The 23,204-nt window shown below is 36.3% G+C and overlaps 1 protein-coding gene across 10 annotated transcripts in view; it reads left to right on the top strand.

Annotated features, from left to right (window-relative positions):
- The window catches only part of CEP170 (centrosomal protein 170), a 136,974-nt gene that overhangs the window by 90,669 nt on the left and 23,101 nt on the right, over positions 1–23,204 (top strand). For 6 of the 10 annotated variants that reach the window (XM_033199691.1, XM_033199690.1, XM_033199685.1 and 3 more), the window contains 3 exons: positions 28–154; positions 3,683–5,515; positions 13,653–13,887. In XM_033199691.1, the coding sequence (XP_033055582.1) occupies positions 28–154; positions 3,683–5,515; positions 13,653–13,887 (2,195 nt within the window). The remainder of the gene's footprint in view (positions 1–27; positions 155–3,682; positions 5,516–13,652; positions 13,888–23,204) is intronic. The other 4 variants (XM_033199693.1, XM_033199687.1, XM_033199688.1 and 1 more) reach the window with 1 other exon arrangement.

The raw sequence follows: 23,204 nt of genomic DNA on the forward strand, positions 1-23,204 counted from the left end.
TTTCGTTTTCTGATTTTTCCCTTTTAGGAAGGCACATCTTCATCTGGAAGCAAGCGTTGGGTTTCACAGTGGGCTAGTTTGGCTGCCAATCATACAAGGCATGATCAAGAAGAAAGGATAATGGAATTTTCTGCACCTCTTCCTTTAGAGAATGGTATTCTTTCTCTTTCTCTCTTTCATTCTTCCTCCCTGTCTTTCTTTATCCCTTTTTTTCTTCTCTTTCGCCATTTCTCTTTCTCTTATTCTTTCCTTCTGTTTTTTGTGAATCATATATCAGTTGTTATTATAAAAACAAGCCAAATCTATATAGTAAGAAGTAAGTTAAACCTAAATAAACATATTCACATATTCTCATGCTGATATATGAATTTATTTTATAAGTAAAATGCTGATTTTTATTAGATATTGTATATTTTGAGGTATATTAAGCAGGGGACAAATTCAAAGTGCTAAAACTGTTTTTTGAGAAATTCTGTGGACTTCGTAAGTTGAGACTTCTAAGGACAGGTGAACAGACACCAGCTTGGATTTAATAGTTCATTCCAAGGCACTTTTCCTTTTAGTTGTAAATTTCTGCTGTTGAAAATAATAATGGTTTTTAAATTTTGTGTTTTTACTTTTAAATAAAAATTCTTCCTACTCTTTCTGATATGCTGATATCTTAAGATATGATTTTGACTAATGATGCAGCTCTCATTAAAGTATAATCTTAACTGAAGATAAGAAAATAATTTGTAGATGAAGCATAATATATATGTGTGTATATATATTACATATGTAGATGAAGCATATAAAAATATTGTATATATAAGTTAAAATTTAAAAATAAGTTGAAGACAGGTCTAAATGATTTCATTCATAAATACAACAGGTATTTATTGAGTGCCTACTTCATGTGATACATTTAATGAAAAAGAAATTAATAATCTTACAAATCTATGTAGTATGATTTTTATTACAAACAAAATGAAATTTATTTAAACAAAATGAAATTGTTTGCCTTCAAGGATTTCATTATTACATTTTGTTCATTAGTTAAGACCCTGAAAGGGGGATAAGGAGATGGTGGTCAAAAGGTACAAAATCTCAGCTAGACAGGAGGAAGAAGCTTGTTTTTTTCCTGAGCTCTACTGCACAGCATGGTGAATATAGTTAATAATGTAGTATTGTACCTTTTAGATGTTCTCATCACAAAAAATGTGTACTCTTTGAGGTGATGAATATGCTAAGTAGCTTGATTTAATTATTCCGCATTGTATTTATGGTCAACATTTTATACACCATAAACATACACAAATATACAGTGTCAACTTACAATAAAAAATCAAAATAAAAAACGTATCCAAGTTGAAAAATAAATACCCATTTATAGTTAAAAAACAAAAAGACCCTGATGAGATTTTGTATATGGTTTTTATCTGTTTTCTTAATTTCGTTCTGGTTGCAAATGGAAATTTGTTTTGTCTCAGGCTTGTGGCACCCCAAAAATCTGTTTTAAGAATTTTGTAAGTATTAGAAATATTTGAGGAAGCTACATAGCAGTGTACTAGAAAAGCTACATCATTTATTTATATTAGAATCTAGAAGTTATTGACAGTATTACCAAAAATTCTTTTGAGGGAACAGAGTCATTTGGTTCATATACCCTGTGTTTAGGAAACAAAGAAACCAGACAGAAGGCTAGATAAACTTACCAAAGAATCTGTTATAAAATTATTATCTGTGAAAAGCAAAGTTCTACCCTTGTTATAAAAAAAATAGACCACTTAGCTTTCATGATCTCATTTCTATTCATCATATTAAATGAACTTATTTACATAAGCTTGATAAATCCACTTAAATCATAAAATGTTTTTGTTAAACGTATTGAATGTATATGAGGAGGGGGCAGTATGAGAAATACTAGAAAAATACAAAAGGGTAAAGTAGCCATTACATTCTAGATGCTTCAGTTAGTACTAAGGAGATAAGACATATGAAAGAAAAAACAAAACAAGATATAACATGATTAATGACTAAATTAAAGTTAAATCTATCAGTTCAGTAAGGATTTTCCTCCATCGTAACCATTATATTGATACGATATTTAAATGCTGAACTTTTAGGATTATAAAGAGAAAAAAAGGACCCACAGAAGCTGTATCTAGTATCTTTTCTCCATTTATCCCTAAAGGATTAGGAAGCTTTATTTGTTAATTTATATTTCCCTGAAGAGATGTCTCCCTTTTCTCAGAAATACATTCCATTTTTAACAGTCAGGAAAATCCTTAAATAGTCTCAAATTCTCTCGTGGAAAAATCAAAATATATATTTTCTCATCGGCTTCTACTTGAAAAAAAAAGAAAGGGATTTTGTATTTCCATATGTGGCATTAATAACCAGAAGACTATAATTTAAAACTTCCTCAATTTATAAAATTTTGCTATGTCCTGATTATGAAAATTCTGCTATTTCATACTTATAATTTTTAAAATTCTTTTAATGAGCTATAGATTTTTTTGAAATGTTGTTAAAGCTCTGTGTTTTTCATTTTACTTAGGAAATCCAAAAGTGTCATTCTTTGAAGTCGATAATACTTTTTAAAAACTGTATATTTTGTTCTTCTGTACTGTGTAGTTGAAAATATAGAAAATAAACAATGTTTATTTGACATTCTCTGTATAAATCTACAATAGTTAGATTCTGGCTTTTGAGCAAACCTGAAGGATGGAAGGTTACAAAAGCGAGAACGAACACAGTGAACTTTCCTTCTATAAAACACATTCAGAGGAAAGAAGAGCAATATATTTAGGTTTAAGATCAGATGACCCTTATACACCATTATGACTGTAGTTAGTAACAATGCATTGTATATTTGAAATAGCTGAAAGTAGATCTTAAATGTTCTCACCACAAAAAGGAGAAGTCTGTGAGGTAGTAGATATGTTAATTAGCCTGACTTAGCCATTCCATAATGGTATACGTGTATCCAAACATCATGTTATACACCACAAAGATATATAATTTTTGTCAATTAATAAATAGAAAATTAAATATATGAAAGGAGAAAAATGATCAGATGACTCTAATTTTCATCTCATACAATTGGCCTTCCTGACTCCTCTAGGAATTGCTTATTTGTGCAGCTTGAAATTGTACTTACTTTTTAAACTACTTAGTCACAATGCTGGCTCACTTGTTTTTTAGGCTAAGTCATTTTTAATTATATCTCAAAATGGAATGTAATATAGCTGGCCCTCTGCACCCATAGGTTTTGTATTAGTGAGTTTTGCATCTGTGAATTCACCTGAGGACTGAAAATATTTGAGAGGGAAAAAGAAATGATCGCATCCCCACTGAACGTGTATAGACTTTATTTTTTGTACTTATTCACTAAGCAATACAGTATTAACAACTATTTACATAGCTTTTACATTGTAGTAGGTATTAGAAGTAATCTAGACATGATTTAAAGTATATGGGAGGGTGTGAGTAGGTTATATACAAATACTACATCACTTTATGTAAGGTGCTTAAGCATCCTTGGAATTTGGTATCCTGGCGGAAGAAAGGGTCTGGAACCAGTCTTCGTGGATACTGACAGACAACTGTAGGGTGCTCCTTTTATTTATTTATTTATGTATTTATTTATTTATTTATTTTTGTCTTAATCAATTCCCTCTTTGTGGTTTTTATTTTATAGAGACAGAGATCAGTGAGTCTGGCATGACAGTGAGAAGTACTGGCTCTGCAACTTCCTTGGCTAGCCAGGGAGAGAGAAGGAGACGAACTCTTCCCCAGCTTCCAAATGAAGAAAAGTCTCTTGAGAGCCACAGAGCAAAGGTTATAACACAGAGGTCAGAGATAGGAGAAAAACAAGACACAGAACTTCAGGAGAAAGAAGCACCTACACAGGTATACCAGAAAGATAAACAAGATGCCGACAGACCCTCGAGTAAAATGAACAGGGCAGTAAATGGAGAGACTCTCAAAACTGGTGGAGATAATAAAACCCTACTTCACTTAGGCAGCTCTGCTCCTGGAAAGGAGAAAAATGAAACTGATAAGGAAACTTCTTTGGTAAAGCAAACATTAGCAAAACTTCAACAACAAGAACAAAGGGAGGAGGCTCAGTGGACACCTACTAAATTGTCTTCCAAAAATGTTTCAGGTCAGACAGATAAATGTAGGGAGGAACCTTTTAAACAAGAATCACAACCTTCAGAAAAAAATTCGGGACATTCTACAAGCAAAGGAGACAGAGTGGCACAAAGTGAGAGCAAGAGAAGAAAAGCTGAGGAAATTCTGAAAAGTCAGACTCCAAAGGGAGGAGACAAGAAGGAATCCTCCAAGTCATTAGTGCGACAAGGGAGCTTCACTATAGAAAAACCCAGCCCAAACATACCCATAGAACTTATTCCCCATATAAATAAACAGACTTCCTCTACTCCTTCTTCTTTAGCATTAACATCTGCAAGTAGAATACGAGAAAGAAGTGAGTCTTTAGATCCTGATTCTAGTATGGACACAACCCTTATTCTAAAAGACACAGAAGCAGTCATGGCTTTTCTAGAAGCTAAACTACGTGAAGATAATAAAACTGATGAAGGACCAGATACTCCCAGTTATAACAGAGACAATTCTATTTCACCAGAATCTGATGTAGATACAGCTAGTACAATCAGTCTGGTTACTGGAGAAACTGAAAGAAAATCAACCCAAAAGCGAAAGAGTTTCACTAGCCTATATAAAGATAGGTGTTCCACAGGTTCTCCTTCCAAAGATGTTACAAAATCATCATCTTCAGGTACTAGGGAAAAAATGGAAAAGAAAACAAAAAGTCGTTCCACAGATGTGAGTTCAAGAGCAGATGGTCGTAAATTTGTTCAATCCAGTGGGAGAATAAGACAGCCTTCGGTAGACTTAACTGATGATGATCAAACCTCTAGTGTACCTCATTCTGCCATCTCTGATATTATGTCATCTGATCAAGAAACTTACTCTTGTAAACCTCATGGACGGACTCCACTTACCTCAGCTGATGAGCATGCACATTCCAAACTGGAAGGAAGTAAAGTAACGAAATCTAAGACTTCTCCGGTAGTATCTGGTTCGTCTAGTAAATCGACCACCCTTCCAAGGCCACGACCTACCAGGACTTCCCTCTTGCGCAGAGCACGACTTGGTGAAGCTTCAGACAGTGAACTTGCCGATGCTGACAAAGCATCTGTTGCTTCTGAAGTATCCACAACAAGTTCTACATCAAAACCTCCCACAGGAAGGCGTAACATCTCTCGGATTGATTTATTGGCTCAGCCTCGTAGAACACGACTTGGCTCACTGTCAGCTCGTAGTGACTCTGAAGCAACAATTTCTAGAAGTAGTGCCTCTTCGAGGACCGCAGAAGCCATCATTAGAAGTGGAGCCAGATTAGTACCATCAGATAAATTTTCTCCTAGAATTAGAGCTAACAGTATCTCTCGACTCTCAGACTCCAAGGTCAAAAGTATGACCTCAGCTCATGGCTCTGCTTCAGGTAAATTGGATCCAGATTTCTAATAGCATTAGCATGTTGTATATTTTGGGGTTCCTTTTTTTTAAAAAAAAAATTGTCTAGTTGTCTTCCCAAGATACTCATTCAAAACAAAAGTTAATGATATATGAGGTGGCAGGGGAGGTTCTATAAAATAGTTTTATCTAGCATAGTAAATGGAAAAGTCAGAAGTTATATATACTTCCAATTAAAGTCCCGGGGCAAAATAGTGATTTCAAAATTAGGAATTCATTGAGCTGATTTAGGAGTTTTAATTTTCTAGTTGGTGGTATATTTGGATGTGTGTGTGTCAAAATTAGATTATCTGGCATTATCTGGTTTAAAGTATAGGAATTAACATTGTGCTTCTAAAAGCGTGTATTTAACCTTCAAATATCCTCCCATAATTCAAAGCCCTTAAGAACTTGAAGAAAAGCAGCATATGCTTTATTACTCCTTTCAGAGTTAAATAATCAATGTTTTGTTCTTTTTTTTCCCTACCTATTTTGAAGTGTCTCACATACTTTACCTATACTTTTTAAAGTTAAATCTGTTTATAGTTGGAGCAGGTGAAAACTAACCCTTCATTTATTTCCGTGGAAGAAGATGGATTCATGGGGAATCACTCAGCATATATTGGCCAAACTGGGCTGTAGAAATTTAACTGGTTATGAGCATTATCTCACAAAGTGCTGTTATATCGTTTAACTCTAGTAATTAGGTATAATTGAATATAATAACTACAAAAACTACTTACTCTCCACCAGAATTTAACTGATGTTGTTATATTTGTTTGCTTACGTACTTTGTGTTCAGAGCTGAAGCCTTTGAGAGACATGTGTGACCAAAGAGTCATGAGGTGGATATTTGTTTGTATCCTGTAAGCGTGTTCTCATTACTTCATAATGAGCCTCCTATGTGGGCGTGCCTGCAAAGGCCAGTGTGGGAGGCCAGCTGTTATAACAGGCTTGCACATGTGTGATTATTTTCAGTAGGCAGACATCTCAGTGAGCCCTAAGTCTTGAGTTAAAAGTGGAGGGGAAATTGATATGAAATTTCATCTTTTTATTTTTGATTGGTTTACATCTACCACACTATATCCTACAAGACCCTAAAGGAACGGTACTTTGCATATGATACTTTTTTCACTTTTCTTCCTCTTTTCACTGCTGCTTTCCTCCACTCCATTCAGCTTTCTCTCTTTGCTGGTCAGTGGGTTTGGTAATGATCGTCACTGTCTATGGTAGAAATAGATGTAGGCTGAAGCCGGATAACATATAATCATGATTCCAAAAAAAAATTAGAGATCATTTTCCTTATGACCCCAGTCCTCATTTCCACACTTGAAGCTTTAGTTGGTGGTTCATAAATTTATTGCCAAATATTTTAAAACTATTTTGTTTTTTTTTTATTCTGTTGTTGCTTATGGTTCTACTTCTTCAATTCACATTTCATCTCTGCTGCATTTCCTGAAGAAATTTCTTCTGCTATACTCCGTGTTTTATCACCTCATCTCCATTAAGATATGTGTGTATTTTCCTGTCTTAACGTAATTTCTATGTTACCAGGTAGCTTGGAGTACCTCTTAACACATGATGTGGTTTTATTCCTTGATATTTAGGATAAGGCTTGAGAGCCAAGCTAAATATGATGACTTCAGCAAGTCTAAGAAACAACTGTAAGATGCTATATATAAAGCTACATTTCATTTTCTGCTTCTTTGAATACAGAACTTGATAAATACTGAGTTTTCTATGTCCAAAAGAACCTTGAATTGTACATGAAATTCCCTAGGACAAACTGAAGTATATGATTTTGGTCTTTTCATACTTACTAGCAGTATATTAAATAATAAGAATCATGGAATTTAAGAGTTAGAAGGGTTATTCCCTTAAGGGGACTGAGGCCAAGAGAGGAGATAACCTGCTCTGGGCACATGGCTGTGGCAGGGGCGGAATGAGAATCAAAGGCTTTTAACCCCCAGCCTGTTGTTGTTCTGCCATATTTATTCTAGCTCTAAGAAATAGTTTGAGTGTTTACTTGTATGCAAGCTTCCAGAAGACAGCTGGAATCTACTGGATTATTATCAGGAGTATATGCAAGGTCAATATACAATATAAAGGTTTTGGTATTGTTTACTAAAATCTTTGCAATTCTGATGTTTTACCCAGTTTATATTCTCTATTCCACCTTATGAGCATAAAGCCACATTGTAATCTGGGATTGTATATTCAGATTCTCTCAAGGTACCCATTTATAGTTTTACATCTTATCTAGGACAGTAGCCAGGATCTGTCATTCAGTGTGAACATACTATAATAGCTGTGTGGAGAAGGTCATCAAACAAACAAACAAACATACCTGTTTGATTTTGCTAATTTAGGTACCTTTGATATTATAACATTTCTGTTTAAGATAATTATACTATTTTGAATGGAAAAAAAAAGAAAAATTTTATCTTTTGAAACATGACTTAAAAGAATGTTAAATCATACTGATCAGTGTTGCTGTGCACGGTATAAACTTTAAAGACTTTGGAAATAATCTGAACCTAGCACCTGTGATATTGTCCCAGTTGGATATGTAAAAATAATTCTGTAATGTTTCCAATTCCGTATTTTAGACGATGTCTTTAAAATAGTTTTAGGCCAGCACAGTGTTTCCTGCCTGTAATCCCAGTATTTTAGGGGAGGGCAAAGTTGGAGGATTACTTGAGCCCAGGAGTTGAAGGCTGCAGTGAGCTGTGATGACACTACTGCATTCCAGCCTGGGACAAGTGAGACCCTGTCTCCATTAAAAAAAAAAAAAAAAAAAAAAGTTTTTTTAAAGAAACGTGTGTGATAAAAATAGAAGATTGGAAATCTCAGATTTAGCATTAAGAGAAGAGTTCTGTATGTTTCTCTGATATAATTTGCAATTTGCTTCTAGGAGTTTAACTAGTTTTTTTTTTTCCCCAAAACATTCCTTCAATGATTTTTTGTTTGTTTGTTTGAGACAGAGTCTTGCTCTTGCTGCCCAGGCTGGAGTGTAATGGCATGATCTCGGCTCACTGCAACCTCTGCCTCCCGGATTCAAGTAATTCTCCTGCCTCAACCTCCCAAGTAGCTGGGATTACAGGCGTGTGCCACCACGCCCGGCTAATTTTTTGTATTTTTAGTAGAGACGAGGTTTCACCATATTAGTTAGCCTGGTCTGTCCTCCTGTCTCAGCCTCCCAAAGTGCTGGGATTAACAGGCGCCCGGCCTCCTTCAGTGATTCTTGATATCAAGTTGTAACTGAGATATCCAGATTTATTTTGGCAAGATATATTTAAATTTAAAGACCTTGAATTATCAAAATAAAGCACTTGGTTTTCATTATGTTTTAAGTGCACATTTTAGAAAATAAAAACATTATGTTAATATCCTTAAAATTTTTTTAGACTGTTTGCTGTCCCTTTTCAATTCTAATCTTCACAATTTATAGGCAGTAGAAATTAAATGTTGGACATGCATGGCTTGAATTAACTCTTTCTTCAGATCAAAGGACAAAACAGAGCATTGTCAGCAGTTTTTCTCCCCAACTGATCTTATTGCTGCGTGCTCATAAATATACATGCAAAACATGTTTGTGGTAATTTTCCACTAAAATATTCTGATATAGTATGAAGATGCAATGTGTGTTTTCTGAAGTGTTCGCAAAATCTATAGTTGCACGTTTTAATGCCAACAAAGAAATTGGAACATTCACAGAAATACGATACTAACAACTTTTTTTTCCTTTTTAATTCTCTAGACATCATAAATGATAGTATGTTTTTGTAGTGAATATAGTAGTTTGGTACTACAACACAAGAGGGAATGTTGCCTATTTTATAATTAAAAACTAAATTTTGTAATGAATGCTGTAGCTCTAGCTACAAGCTTAATCAAGCCTATCTTGGAACTTTCATTTTAATGTATATGCTGTCTAGGCCTTTACTAACCAATAAGTCTCTTAGAGATTGGTATTTCAAACACCTTTAAATGCCTTAGTAATATCAACCCATCAAATGAGCCTAATAATATATTAAGAAAATCTAATTTATTTTTATAAATTGTTACTTAAGCTGAATAAAATTCAAGAGAAAGAAAGAACGTTTTTCTTCAACACAGGTAGAAATCAGAAAAACTATCATTACATGAGAAATTTAGGATGTCTTTTTAAAACAACTTGGCTGGGCACGGCAGCTCATGCCTATAATCCTAGGACTTTGGGAGGCGGAGGCAGGTGGTTTACCTGAGGTCAGGAGTTCGAGCTCAGCCTGGCCAACATGGTGAAACCCCCTCTCTACTAACAATACAAAAATTCGCCAGACATGGTGGCAGGTGCCTATAATTCCAGCTACTCTGGAGGCTGAGGGCAGGAGAATCGCTTTAACCTGGGAGGCGGAGGTTGCAGTGAGCCGAGATGGCGCCATTGCCCTCCAGCCCAGGTGACAGAGGGACACTCCATCTCAAAAAAAAAAACTTACTGGAAACAAAAGTGTAGAATGTATACAACACTTGGAATCTCAGAGAATTAGTTTTGAAGTCTGGGAGTCCATAGACCTGGCTTATACTTTGATTTTAGCAAGGTAAGACCTCTCTGGGCCTGTTTCTTCTCTGTAAATGGAATAATTTAGACTCATGTCAAAGGTCATTCTATTCTAAAATTCTATGAAATAAGTAGATGGGGGAAAATGTAAAATATTTTAACTTGAAGTTTCTTTGGTGTTAATTAGCGGGTGGTAGGGAATTTAGGGGAAAAAAAAGTTGGGTAGCTGCTATAGTTTGGAAGCAAATGTTAAGAAAGAAAAAGTTTTGAAATCAATTCTTTGAGAAATAACAGGTTAAAAGGCCTAGCATTGAACTCCCTTTCCCAGTTCCTTCTCCGCCAGTAGCCATCATTTCACTCAGTCTCTGCTCTGCTGTTGGTTGTTACACAGACTCAGTGTGTCCAGAGGTAACTGGAGCTTTTCTTCATAGCACACCGCGTGTGATGTGTTTTCCACTGGCAACGAGGGCTCTTAATTACTTAATAATTTTTAATCACATTTTTATTTCTATGCTATATGCTGATTATTTTATCCAGTTTCCTCCTCAGTTTTAAAAGAACGTACCTAAAGATGTTACCTTTTACTTTTTAAAATATGCTGTATTCCTTTTTTTTTTTTTTTTTGAAACGGAGTCTCGCTCTGTCGCCCAGGCTGGAGTGCGGTGGCCAGATCTCAGCTCACTGCAAGCTCCGCCTCCCGGGTTCACGCCATTCTCCTGCCTCAGCCTCCTGAGTAGCTGCGACTACAGGCGCCCGCCACCTCGCCCGGCTAGATTGTTGTATTTTTTAGTAGAGACGGGGTTTCATCGTGTTAGCCAGGATGGTCTTGACCTCCTGACCTCGTGATCCGCCCGTCTTGGCCTCCCAAAGTGCTGGGATTACAGGCGTGAACCACCGCGCCCGGCCTCCTCCTCAGTTTTAAAAGAACGTACCTAAAGATGTTACCTTTTACTTTTTAAAATATGCTGTATTCTTTTGATTGCTTTTCTTTTTGTGTTTGAGACGGAGTCTGGCTCTGTCACCAGGCCAGAGTGCAGTGGTGCAATCTCAGCTTACTGCAACCTCTGACTCCTGGGTTCATGTGATTCTCCTGCCTTAGCCTCCCGTGTAGCTGGGATTACAGGCATGCACCACCACGCCTGGCTAATTTTTGTATTTTTAGTAGAGATGGGGTTTCGCCATGTTGGCCAGGAGGGTCTCAACCTCCTGCCCTTGTGATCCGCCCACCTCAGTGTCCCAAAGTGCTGGGATTACAGGCGTGAGCCCCCGCACCCGGCCTCTGATTGGTTTTAAAAGATATTATTAGTAGCTTTACTATTCTTACTGACTTCTAGGTAGACCAGCCTATGAAAAGAGATGGAAAGTTTGTGAAAAGGAAGTTTTTCTCTTACTTTTTTCCTCAAAATGTAATTGCTTTTTGATCCTAAGCTCAGACTATTTAAAGTTAATTCTAGCATGGCTCTACTTATATGTGGTTACCTGACATTTAGCATATATTAACAGTACTTAGCACTCAGTCTCTCATTCTGCTTTCATGTAGTCAGCCATCGATGCCATTCTTTCTAAGTTACCTCGAAATTAACTGTCTTAGTTTTATCATACTTATGTTTTCATATGTTCTCCAGTTTATTAAAGCTCTTTGTTAATTGCTTTTCTTTTCTCTCTAGTTTCCAATTATATGTATGGTGACCACAGTTGCCTAATCAAAAATCAGGAAATTTGATGTGGCAATTGATTTTTCTCTTCCTTATGAACACTATTGTAAGATAGCAAAATAAACACACATTTAGCATTTAATGAAATGCTTTTTTGAAAAGTACAAATTTGTTTACAGTATTTCTGATTTTGCCTGCCATATTTCTAATTTTTTTCTAAACCTCTTTACTCTCGTTCCTAAACTTTTCCTAAAATTGGTTTCAAGTCTCAGGATCACTTCAACTCATGGAAGTTTTTATATCTAGAAATGAGTACATTATCACCATGGTAAAAATATTATCTATGTTAATAAATTATCTTACAGTGTTAAAATCAGAAATTATATTTAAGCTCCTCAAAAAAACTATGACTAATTACCTAGTATATGCATTTGCATACACTTTTACAGCGAGCCATGGACTTTCTGCATATGTTCGTTCTCTAGTATCTATGAAGGAATCTAGTTCCAAACATCAGGATCTCCAAATAGGGGTGTGAATAAGGACAAATCGATAGGCTCTAATTTATGGCATATTCCTCATTATAGAGTTCTCTGTTTCTTAAGCCAGTTCTAGTGGCAATGTATGCCAGTTTTATCTGAGAGCAAGCTCAGCCTTAGAGATCCCCAGGTAAAAATGTACTTTTTGGAGGAAAAGACGTAAAAGGCATAAAATTCGAGTGGAGGAACTTCTGGATTCTATGCAGCTTAGGATCAGTTTCTATTGAAAAGGAAAAAGATGCTAAGGTTTTATTACTTTAAAACACCGATAACATTTAATGCTTTTCACTAGGTTTCGGAAAAGTAAGTGTTTATATCCAGGAATTCTTACATTTTTTCCAAAATATTTGTGAAAAATTTGCTAGCCAACATTCAGCTAAGTGCTAGATATACAGTATTGGATTAAACAGACATGGTTCCTGCCCTTGTGAAGTTTACCAGGAATTAGTCTTTATTTCTCTTTTTTACCTCTATTTATGCTTCACAAATTATTTGTATGTTTGATTCTCATATTAACAGTAGTAAAGTGTCTGCTTTGTCTTCTGATTTTTTAAATGTTTCAGCAGTACCATTTTTTTAATGTCTTTACTAACTGTAAATAAGAAAGTGATTGCCACTTTCTTTAATGTGACTCTTCACAGTATCTCCTGTGCCTTCAATGTCAATGGTTGTGACAAAAGCTTGTAGAGTTTTGCTTTTTGTAGATTTTATGCCATTGTCTATTTTCACCATATGCTTTCAGTGTCAAAGCAGCAGAGAGTTGTACTGAAGATGCTTTGTTGTGTTTTTTTACCATGTAAAAAGATTTTTTCCAACCATAGCGTAACAGGATGTTGAATGACAGAGGTAATGTTTTTTTTTTCTGCCATAAAGGCATAATTTCCACAGCCGGAATTATGCACATCTGTGTGTTGGGAAAAGAGAGTTTTTACCATCTCCATGTTGAAAGTCCATGTGGCATGAGGAAATCTTTTCCCTTGTTTTTATTTTTGTTGTCATTGATGTTGTTACTGTCTCTTTTTTTTTTGAAAAATTCATATTTTCACTCAAATAAGAAATATTTGCAATTGAAAAGTGCTCCAGTTACACATCGATGGATAGAGCTTGCTTAGTTGTGTGTCATTAGTGGAATTTTTCATCTGAATGTTTATTCACCACACTATGGAAAACATGGTCTGTCGATGTTTTTGATTCTTCATTGTTTTTAATTCACCAAAGTGTAATGTTTCTATCTCTAAGGAGTAGTAGACTTATGGTTTTTGTGAGGTATGTGTACGTCAGTTATTGAAAATTGTGCTGTGTGTGCGCTTTCATGGTGTTTTGAAGTCATGACTTTTACCTCCTTTAAATGATAATATAATAATTCTTTTTTTAATAATTAAACTAATTTAGTAAATTCAAGATGGAGGCGCTTTCCTACTGATTATGCTTCCACCTCAGAAGATGAATTTGGATCAAACCGTAATTCCCCTAAACATACCCGTCTACGTACTTCTCCAGCCCTGAAAACCACTCGCTTGCAGAGCGCTGGATCAGCAATGCCTACTAGTTCTTCATTCAAGCACCGGATTAAAGAGCAGGAAGACTACATCCGGGATTGGACTGCTCACCGAGAAGAGATAGCCAGGTTGGTTTTCAGAACTGATCTTTAAGAACTGAAAATTTCTAAGAACATTACAACTTGGTAACAAAGTTTAGCTTGTACTTCATTTTTACTAATAGTCTAAGAACTGAAATCCACAGATAGCTGTGAACTCTGTTTAGTCAGTAGTATTACTCTCTATCCAACTTTTTTCCTTTTTTTTCTATGCCTGTACCACTAACATATTGTAGAACTGATTTATTTTGACCTTTTCTCTCTCTCCTCTCCTCCCTTTTTAAGAATTTCTTTTATAGATGGTGATAAGTAAGTATAACTTTGAAAGGGAGGCAGTATCAGATCTACATAATTAAGAACTGTGCACGCAATGTATGGATTATTTTCCTTTAAACTTCCAAAGATATAATAGTATACCTGTTAAAGATGTGGCTAATGCTCTCTGGAGAGAATTAGGGTAAGCAGATTTTCACTCATACTTTTATGAGCTCATTAAGTATGGTCAGTTCAACCCTTTAGTAAGTAAAACAAAATATGATTATTTTGAAGATTAAATAAATATGTTTATAGTAACTTTTAGATTTAGATTATGTACAAAAAATAAAATTTATGCTGCAGATGATTTTTAATTAATAACTTATAATTAATAACTTACTATGGCTGAACTTTGAAGAGAGATATACTCAAGCAGATATTATAGTACTTAAAATATAAGGATTTTTTGTTTAAAGTTTGTGAGATGTTAAATTTTATTGCACTATACCATATGTTACCTAAACCTTTTCACTGTGTACATACTAAGCTTACTTCTGTCTTTAAGACCTTAATCTTCAAGTTGTATACTTGAGAACATTATTAAAGACTTTATACATAATATTTCATAGATGCTTTTAAAAAACAACAAACTTTTACTCTATCTTAATGTTCATCTTTTTTTTCTTTATTTCATTGACTTCTGTGAATTGTGTTTTTTCTGGCTCATTGGTTTGATGTTTAGTTTTTTGTTTTTAAAGACTATTTACTTGTCATTGCTTTTATTCTTGGAGAAAACATGCCTTTCTAATCTCATTGTGCTGCTTAAAACATTTTTGCTTTAACATACAACTAGCTTTTTAGGAGAGTAATTACTGAAGCATTTTAAGCCAGTTGTTCTAGTTAGAGGAAAGGCATATATGTGCTTTGGCATCCATGGATCATTATGGGCTGACAAAATGCTTGTAGTGAGAGCATCTTGACACATTTTTTGTACTTCCAGGCGCAGCTAGCAACCACAGGTCTTACTCTTGTCTCATCATTTTTCCCCTTCCCTTGAAAAAGATGTCCATGTACAAGATCCAGTGGTGCCTGTATGTCTAGATACCTCCTGGCAGGAGGCCTCCTCTCTCGAGCTCCTTCTACCCCAAACTAGAAAGACTAAAACCCTTCTTCTGAGCCAAATACACTTCCCTACCCTCAAATAAAAACATAGTTGTAATGCAAACAGAAGAGGGAATAAGGGTTATACACTGTATTTTCACTTGGTTCTATTTTGCTATGTGCATAGTGTTACTATTATCAATGTGTACTTTTTAGTATCTATGGCAGGACTTCAAGGCCGGGCTATTTAACCTCCAGTGATGCTCATGCCTTATCCCTCTAGTTTGTCAGTAGCACTATGCTAATAAAACTTGACTTTGGGATTTTAATTTTTCAACATATACTTTCCAGACATATATCTCAAAGCTAGAGAAGTGGGGTTTTTTTGTTTTATTTTATATGGAGAAAAAAAGAGGGTAGTGGAAGGAAGAAGGAAAAATACAAAATATGGAAGGAAATGTTGATATGTAATGTTTCTATAGGGCAGTGATAAGTTTGCTTAGCGTGAGAAAATTCATTTTCAAATGGCTGTGAATCACTAAGTAGAATATGAGAAATAATTGTATTTACATGAACTACTACTGTCACCTAAAAGACTCCTGTGCTAAGAGCAATATTTGAAGAGTAGTAAAGACACTTTTATTTGAAAAATATAATAGTGAGTTTTAATTTATTATAAAAATGTTTTATGCTTTAGCATACTCTTTCTGTTTAGGATTTAGGACTATTTCACTTGATCAGCACTTTGTTAATCTGTACATAGTAACTGTTTACCTGCATTTAAATTTAAAGCACAAAAGCAAGCTCCATTTAGAATATAAAGTATGTAAGCGAGATATGGCATATTTGGTCTTCAGTTTGATGAGGGAAAGTTTCTTTCAGGTATCCCTGATGCATGTGCTTTGTTAGCTCCTGCCTCAGTTTCTCTGTTATGAATACAGATATTAACTTCCATCTAATAGGAATATAAGATATGATGCAGACTTTCATGAGTATTAGGGTAAATAGAGCTATAATACCAGCTTTACAGATGACCAAATGAAATATATTTAACCAAAAAATTATACTGGATGATTATCTACAGTAACACCTCAAAGATAGTGCAGGTTTGGTTTCAGACCACTGTAGTAAGGCAAATATCTCAATAAAGGAAGTCACACAATTTTTTTTGTTTCCTAGTGCATATAAAAATTATGTTCACACCATACTGTGTGCAGTAACACTGCTTCTTAAAAAATATATACCTAAACAAGTAAATATTTTAGTGCTAAAAACACTAGTGATCATCTGAGCCTTTAGTAAGTCATCAGCTTTTTGTTGGCATAGGGTCTTACATCCCTGCTGATGACTGCTGACTTATTTGAGAGTGGTGGTTGCTGAAGGCTGGGGTGACTGTGGCGATTTCTTGTTTTTTCTTCTGAGACAGTGTCTCGCTCTGTCACCCAGGCTGGAGTGCAGTGGCGCAATCTCGGCTCACTGCAAGCTCTGCCTCCCGCGTTCACGCCATTCTCCTGCCTCAGCCTCCCGAGTAGCTGGGACTACAGGTGTCCGCCACCACGCCCAGCTAATTTTTTGTATTTTTAGTAGAGATGAGATTTTACCGTGTTAGCCAGGATGGTCTTGATCTCCTGACCTCATGATCCTCCCGCCTCGGCCTCCCCAAGTGCTGGGATTACAAGCGTGAGCCACTGTGCCCGGCTGTGATTTCTTAATTAAAATAAGACAGCAGTGAAGTCTGCCACATTGATTGACTCTTCCTTTGATGAAAGATTTCCTTGGAGCAATGCAATGCTGCTTGATAGCATTTTACCCAGAGTACAACTTCTTTCGAAACTGCAGTCAGTCCTCCCGGACCCTGCTGCCGGCTTATCAACTGAGTTTATGTAATATTCTGAATCCTTTGTTGTCAACTCAATAGTGCTCACAACAGCTTCACCAGGAGTAAATTCTATTGCAAGATACCACTTTCTTTTCCTATCCAGAAGAAGCAGCTTCTTATCTGTTAATGTTTTCTCATGAGATTGCAGCAATCCAGTCCCATATTCAGGCTCCACTTGTACCTCTAGTCCTTCTAGTGCTCTTGCTATTTCCACCATATCTGCAGTGACTTCCTCCACTGAAGTCTTGAACCCTGAAAGTCATCCATGAGGGTTGGAATCAGTTTCTTCCAAACTCCTGTTAATCTTGATATTTTTGCCTCCTCTATGAATCACAAATGTCCTTAATGGCATGTAGAATGGTGAATCCTTTCCAAAAGATTTTCAGTTTACTTTGTCCAGGTATATTAGAGGAATCATTACCTATGACAGCTATAGTCTTGCAAAATGTATTTCTTAAATAAAGGGATACATTTTCTGCTTAGAAGACAAAAATGGGCCAGGCGCGGTGGCTCACACCCGTAATCCCAGCACTTTGGGAGGCCGAGGCAGGCAGATCACGAGGTCAGAAGATCGAGACCATCCTGGCTAACACAGTGAAACCCCAACTCTACTAGAAATAGAAAAAATTATCTGGGCACAGTGGTATGCTCCTGTAATCCCAGCTACTCGGGAGGCTGAGGCAGGAGAATCGTTTGAATCTGGGAGGCAGAGATTGCAGTAAGCCGAGATTGTGCCACTGCACTCCAGCCTGGGACAGAGCGAGACTCTATCTCAACAACAACAACAAAAAGTCAAAATGACTCCTTGATCCATGGGCTGCAGAATGGATATTAGCAGGCATGAAAACAGCATTAATCCCCTTGTACATCTCAGTCAGAGCTCTTAGGTAACCAGGTACATTGTCCATGAGCAGTAATATTTTGCAAGTAATCTTTTTTTTCTGAGCAGTTTGTCTCAACAGTGGGCTTAAAATATTTAGTGAACCACACTGTAAATATGCCGTAATCCAGGCTTTATTGTTCCATGTGTAGAGCACAAGCAGAGTAGATTTAGCATAATTCTTAAGGGCCCTATGACTTTTGGAATGGAAAATGAGCATTGGCTTCCAACATAAAGTCACCAGCTACATTAACCCCTAACAAGAGAGTCAGCCTGTCCTTTGAAGCTTTGAAGCTGGGCGTTGTCTTCTCTCTGGCTATGAAAGTCCTAGATGGCATCTTCTTCCAATAAAAGGCTGTTTTATCAACATTGAAAACCAGTTGTTATTATAACCACCTAGATCTTCTGGATAACTTGCTACAGCTTCTGTATCAGCACTTGCTGCTTCTCTGTGCACTTTTATGTTAAGGGGATGGTTTCGTTCCTCAAGCCTCATGAACCGACCTCTGCAAACTTTTCTTTTGCAGTTTCCTCACCTCTGTCAGCATTCACAGAGTTGAAGAGAGTTTGGGTTTTGCTCTGGATTAGTTTGGCATAAGGGAATGTTGTGGCTGGTTTGATCTTCTATCCAGACCACTCAGACTTTGTCCATATCAGCATTAGGCTATTTAGGCTGTTTTGCTTTCATATCATTCCTGTGTTCACTAGAGTAGCACTTTTAAGTTACTTCAAAAGCTTTTCCTTTGCATCCACAACTTGGCTGTGTGGCACAAGAGGCCTAGCTTTTGATGATTGCTGGAATAGTAAGGCAGAATTTAAAATGGTTCCATGGTTGATCAGATGGGAGACTGGTGAGAGTAGGGAACCCAGAAGGTATGGAAAAAGAAGATAGGTTGTATTTTGGTCATACTGACACCAAGATGCCTAAAGGATAGCCCTGTGAAAAAATCTAGCAGACAGTGGAACCGTGCCTGTGAAACAGGAAGCTGTGAGAGCTAGACTCATCGTTGTAGAGTCATTCGCGAAGAGTAAATACTTGGATAGATGGTATCACCAGGGAATGGTGAGGGAGCTGCAAATGCAGCTGAACTCTGAGATAACCTCAGTGACAGGGATGCAGTGTAGCTGAATGGTGAAGAATATGGACTGTGGACTCAGACCATATTCTTGGTCTGAGATTCAAACCCAACTCGACCACAAGGTCTGTGTGACCCTGGATGCTCTGTGATCTCATCTGTAAAATGGACGTAATGGTGCCAACCTGAGAGAGGTGACAAGTTGATGCAAATACTTAACCTAGTGCTTGACATATAGTCAGCAGCCAATAAATGTTAGTTATATTTAAGAGGGATACAGAGAAAACAGTGGTTTATGATTATAGTTAGAACTTTATTTGGAGTTTTCAATTTTCTGTAGATCTCACATATTTAAATTTATGAAAATCCAGATATAATTGGAATTTCAGAATCAGCATTACATTCCTACAGTGTATAAAATGCTAGGCTTATCTTATTTGTGCTTAAGAATCCCAGCCAATGCTTTGTTCAAATTTTCAGTCCAAACTTAATTATTACAAATGTTTTTGACCTCTTGGTAAAAACAGTGGTATGTAAGTGGCTTATTTTTTAATATTAAAGTGATCGTTAAATAGATGTGTCGGCTGGGCACGGTGGCTCACGTTTGTAATCCCAGCACTTGGGAGACCAAGGCGGGCAGATCCCCTGAGGTCAGGAGTTCAAGACCAGCCTGGGCAGCATGGTGAAACCCCATCTCTACTAAAAATACAAAAATTAGCCGGGTGTGATGGCGTGCACCTGTAATCCTAGCTACTCGGGTGGCTGAGGCAGGAGAATTGTTGAAACTCGGGAAGCGGAGGTTGCAGTGAGCCGAGATCGCACCACTGCACTCCAGCCAGGATGACAGAGTGAGACTCTGTATAAAAAAAAATAAATATATCACAGAACACCTATCAGTCCCATTCCCTCATTTGTTGACCCCAAATGAAACTCACTTGGCATTGTAAGACAAAAAGCTTTTATTATTACTGAGTCTTTTACACGTAATTTTATTAGTGAAATTCAAGTAAAAAGAATACTGATCAAATTCTTTGAAAACATTTTAAAATAGAACTATGGTTTATGTTTTTCAAGCCTAAAATATTTGCAGTTACAGTTATGAATGAGTGGTAATCTTAACAGTAAGAAACCAAATTACTTGTAATTTTAATACATTATCGAAAGCTTTGTGCTTTTTTTGTTTATTTTGTTGGTAGTAACCAATTTAGTTGTCAGAATTAAATGGTATGGGTTTTCTTATTGTCTATAAGGTAATATAATGCTTTTCTGTGTATTGCAATTTAGCTAACAAGTCTTTAATTACAATATAATTGAAGGATATACTACATTTGAAGTTGTGAGTGGAGGTGAGCTTTGATAATACCAAAATGTTTTTTGTTTTGGAGAAAATATTATGGAAATAAAAACTACCTTAATCAAGGAATAAGGCATATCTGCTAAGTCAGTTTTAAGACATAATTTATTGATTCATAATATCTAAAGTCTAGGCCCTGTTATTTTGTTGGGCTAGTCAGATCCAAACAACAAGAGTAGGGAAATAAATCACCTGCCCATAGGTTCCGATGACAGTGATTCTTCAATTTCTCTGTAGTTTCCCACATTTCCTAAAACTTCATTATTCCTTCCTCATAGTCTCTACCCGAGTTTCTAAAACTACTCTGGCGATCTCAGGTCTTGTTTATTGAATAAGTACTTTCCTGTCAGATGACATCAGACCATCTTCTTTTAACTTACTGATTTTGTCATTGGTGGAGATAGCATGGATTTGCTAAAACCTGCAAAGTTATCCTCTTAATTACCTCTTTATCTGCGACTTTCTCTGCTTATTTGAAGCACATTCATAAGTCTAGTTTCGAGACTAGAGTCTTTCTACATTTTATCAAATGTAACTTATCTGTAGTGATAAACATTTCATTGACAATAATTTGAGGTGCCTTAAAAAAAATTAAATCCCTGTCTCTTGATGGCTAGAAGTAGACTCCATATACTTCGTTCGAACTCTGCTTTTGTAATCAGGTCACTCATTAAATTTCTCTTGCTGCCCAAAAGAAACCTCCGATTTCAACTCATTATTATCCCATCCTAAACCTTTTGTGGCTCAGAGTAACTCTGTCCCAGTTCTCCATACTTTTGTTGCATAAAGAATGGGGTTTGCCAAATTTTTTTCGTTAAGGTCTTCTATTATTGAATCACAATGCCACTAACATCTATAAATTAACTGACAGTTTCCACTAATGGAAGAGAAAAACCTTTCCTTTTCATTAGGAAACTTTTTTGTGAACCTTCCTTATAGTTGGTATGTAAGTCAAATATATGAGTTAATCAATACATAAATTAATCTTCAAGCCTCTTGACTGAACTTTTTATTCTTTATTGTACAGTGAGATCATGAAATCATTCATAACCATTGCTTTGTAAATACCAAATAAATTTTTTAAATTATTTTATTTTGAGACAGTCTCACTCTGTCACCCAGGCTGGAGTGTAGTGGCGCGATCTCAGCTCACTGCAACCTCCGCCTCCCAGGTTCAAGCAATTCTCGTGCCTCAGGAGTAGCTGGGATTACAGGTGCATACCACCATGCCTGGCTAATTTTTTTGTATTTTTAGTGGAGATGGGGTTTCACTGTGTTGGCCAGACTGGTCTTGATCTCCTGACCTCAAATGATCCACCTGCCTCAGCCTCCCAAAGTGCTGAGATTACAGGTGTGAGCCACTGTGCCCGGCCTCTTTTGTTTTTTAAAAGATATCTAGCTCATTATCAGTAGGCCGTGAATAGTTTAAATGCTTAAGATTCCAATTTGAAAATTTTTAAGTCAAACTCCAAAGATTTTTACATAGCTTATTTTCAAAGTCATGGTTTAAAATACAGAACTCATGTGAATGACATTTCTAGGAAACCTTAGGTGAATTTCTTAGGATCAGCTTGAGCTGTTTACAGTGGTGACACATCTGTATGAAAGGCATGTCAAGAAGAACTGAAGATCAGATGTGGCTTTACCACAAGCCAGAGGCTGTATTAAAATTAGGTGCTGTCTAATAAAAAAGAAAGAAGAGATCCAGTTAATGGCAGAATCACATAAATGTGGTTATGTTCATTGCTTTTAACAGCTGAGAAAAATAATCTTGAATGATGGACCAAAACCAGGAAAAGCCTTCAGGGGAAAATGTAGTTATAAGTATTTACAAGGCAGGTACATTTTTTTAAATTACAGCCTTATCACATTAAAGCCTCATCGGGGTACTTTTTTATATACCAAAAAAAAGTACTGTATTTTTATTTGTAGACGGTGTAGTAATAAGAATTCTGTCTTTTATTTGGAGATAGAATTTCCAAATATCTAGTTGACCTTGCTAAGCGTTCATGCTTCGTAGCCAGTGATACTGAGCCTTCCATCTGGATTGCCTCTAGACAGGGGATTCACAGTTGGTCTTTACTGGTTAGAGAACATCTAGAACTTTTTGCTCATACACAAAGTGAAAACCTTATGTGTCCTGTTTTATAGGTCCAGTTGGTGCCTGCATTCGTGTACTTCTAGCTTGACTTTTTACCCCTCTGTGTGCTATTACGGGGTCTCTTACAAGTGTACTTTTCCTGCATTGTATAAGCAATGAGAATTTTAAATGAAATGAAGTGAATTTGCTAATATCTCGGGGTTTGTTTTTTTTTCTTCCCATGCCTTGTAAACCTTAAACCACTATACTTGTTCTATTTGAGGTGCAGGGGAGAGCATGAGTGAGCTCATCACTTAGAAGGAAAAATACAAGCTAAACCAAATCCTTAATGAAACAACATTTGTTTTTACCTATGGAAATAAAAAACTTTTCAGCCACATGCTTATGAATTTTTACTTTATACCTGCCTTTGAAGTTTTGGGGCCCGATACAGGATCCTTGACTCTGTAAAAATAATATGGCTCTTTATTATTTGGCTGACTGGCTTTTATACCATTGCAAGGAGTTGGGAGGGAGAGGGACCACTAATTTCTTCTACATTCTTCTTCCCGTATCTCATTACCATGATCTCTATTCAGATTCAGAGTTTCCCTGGTGCATCCTATTATAAATCATGTTTTTTATGAATCGCTGACCATATTTGCCACTGTTGGGGAGGCAAAAAAAACCTGAAACACAGAGCCTATGTTCTAAGCGAGTTC

Source organism: Trachypithecus francoisi, unplaced genomic scaffold (genome assembly GCF_009764315.1).
Source record: "Trachypithecus francoisi isolate TF-2019V2 unplaced genomic scaffold, Tfra_2.0 Lachesis_group5, whole genome shotgun sequence".
NCBI classification, from domain to species: Eukaryota; Metazoa; Chordata; class Mammalia; order Primates; family Cercopithecidae; genus Trachypithecus; species Trachypithecus francoisi.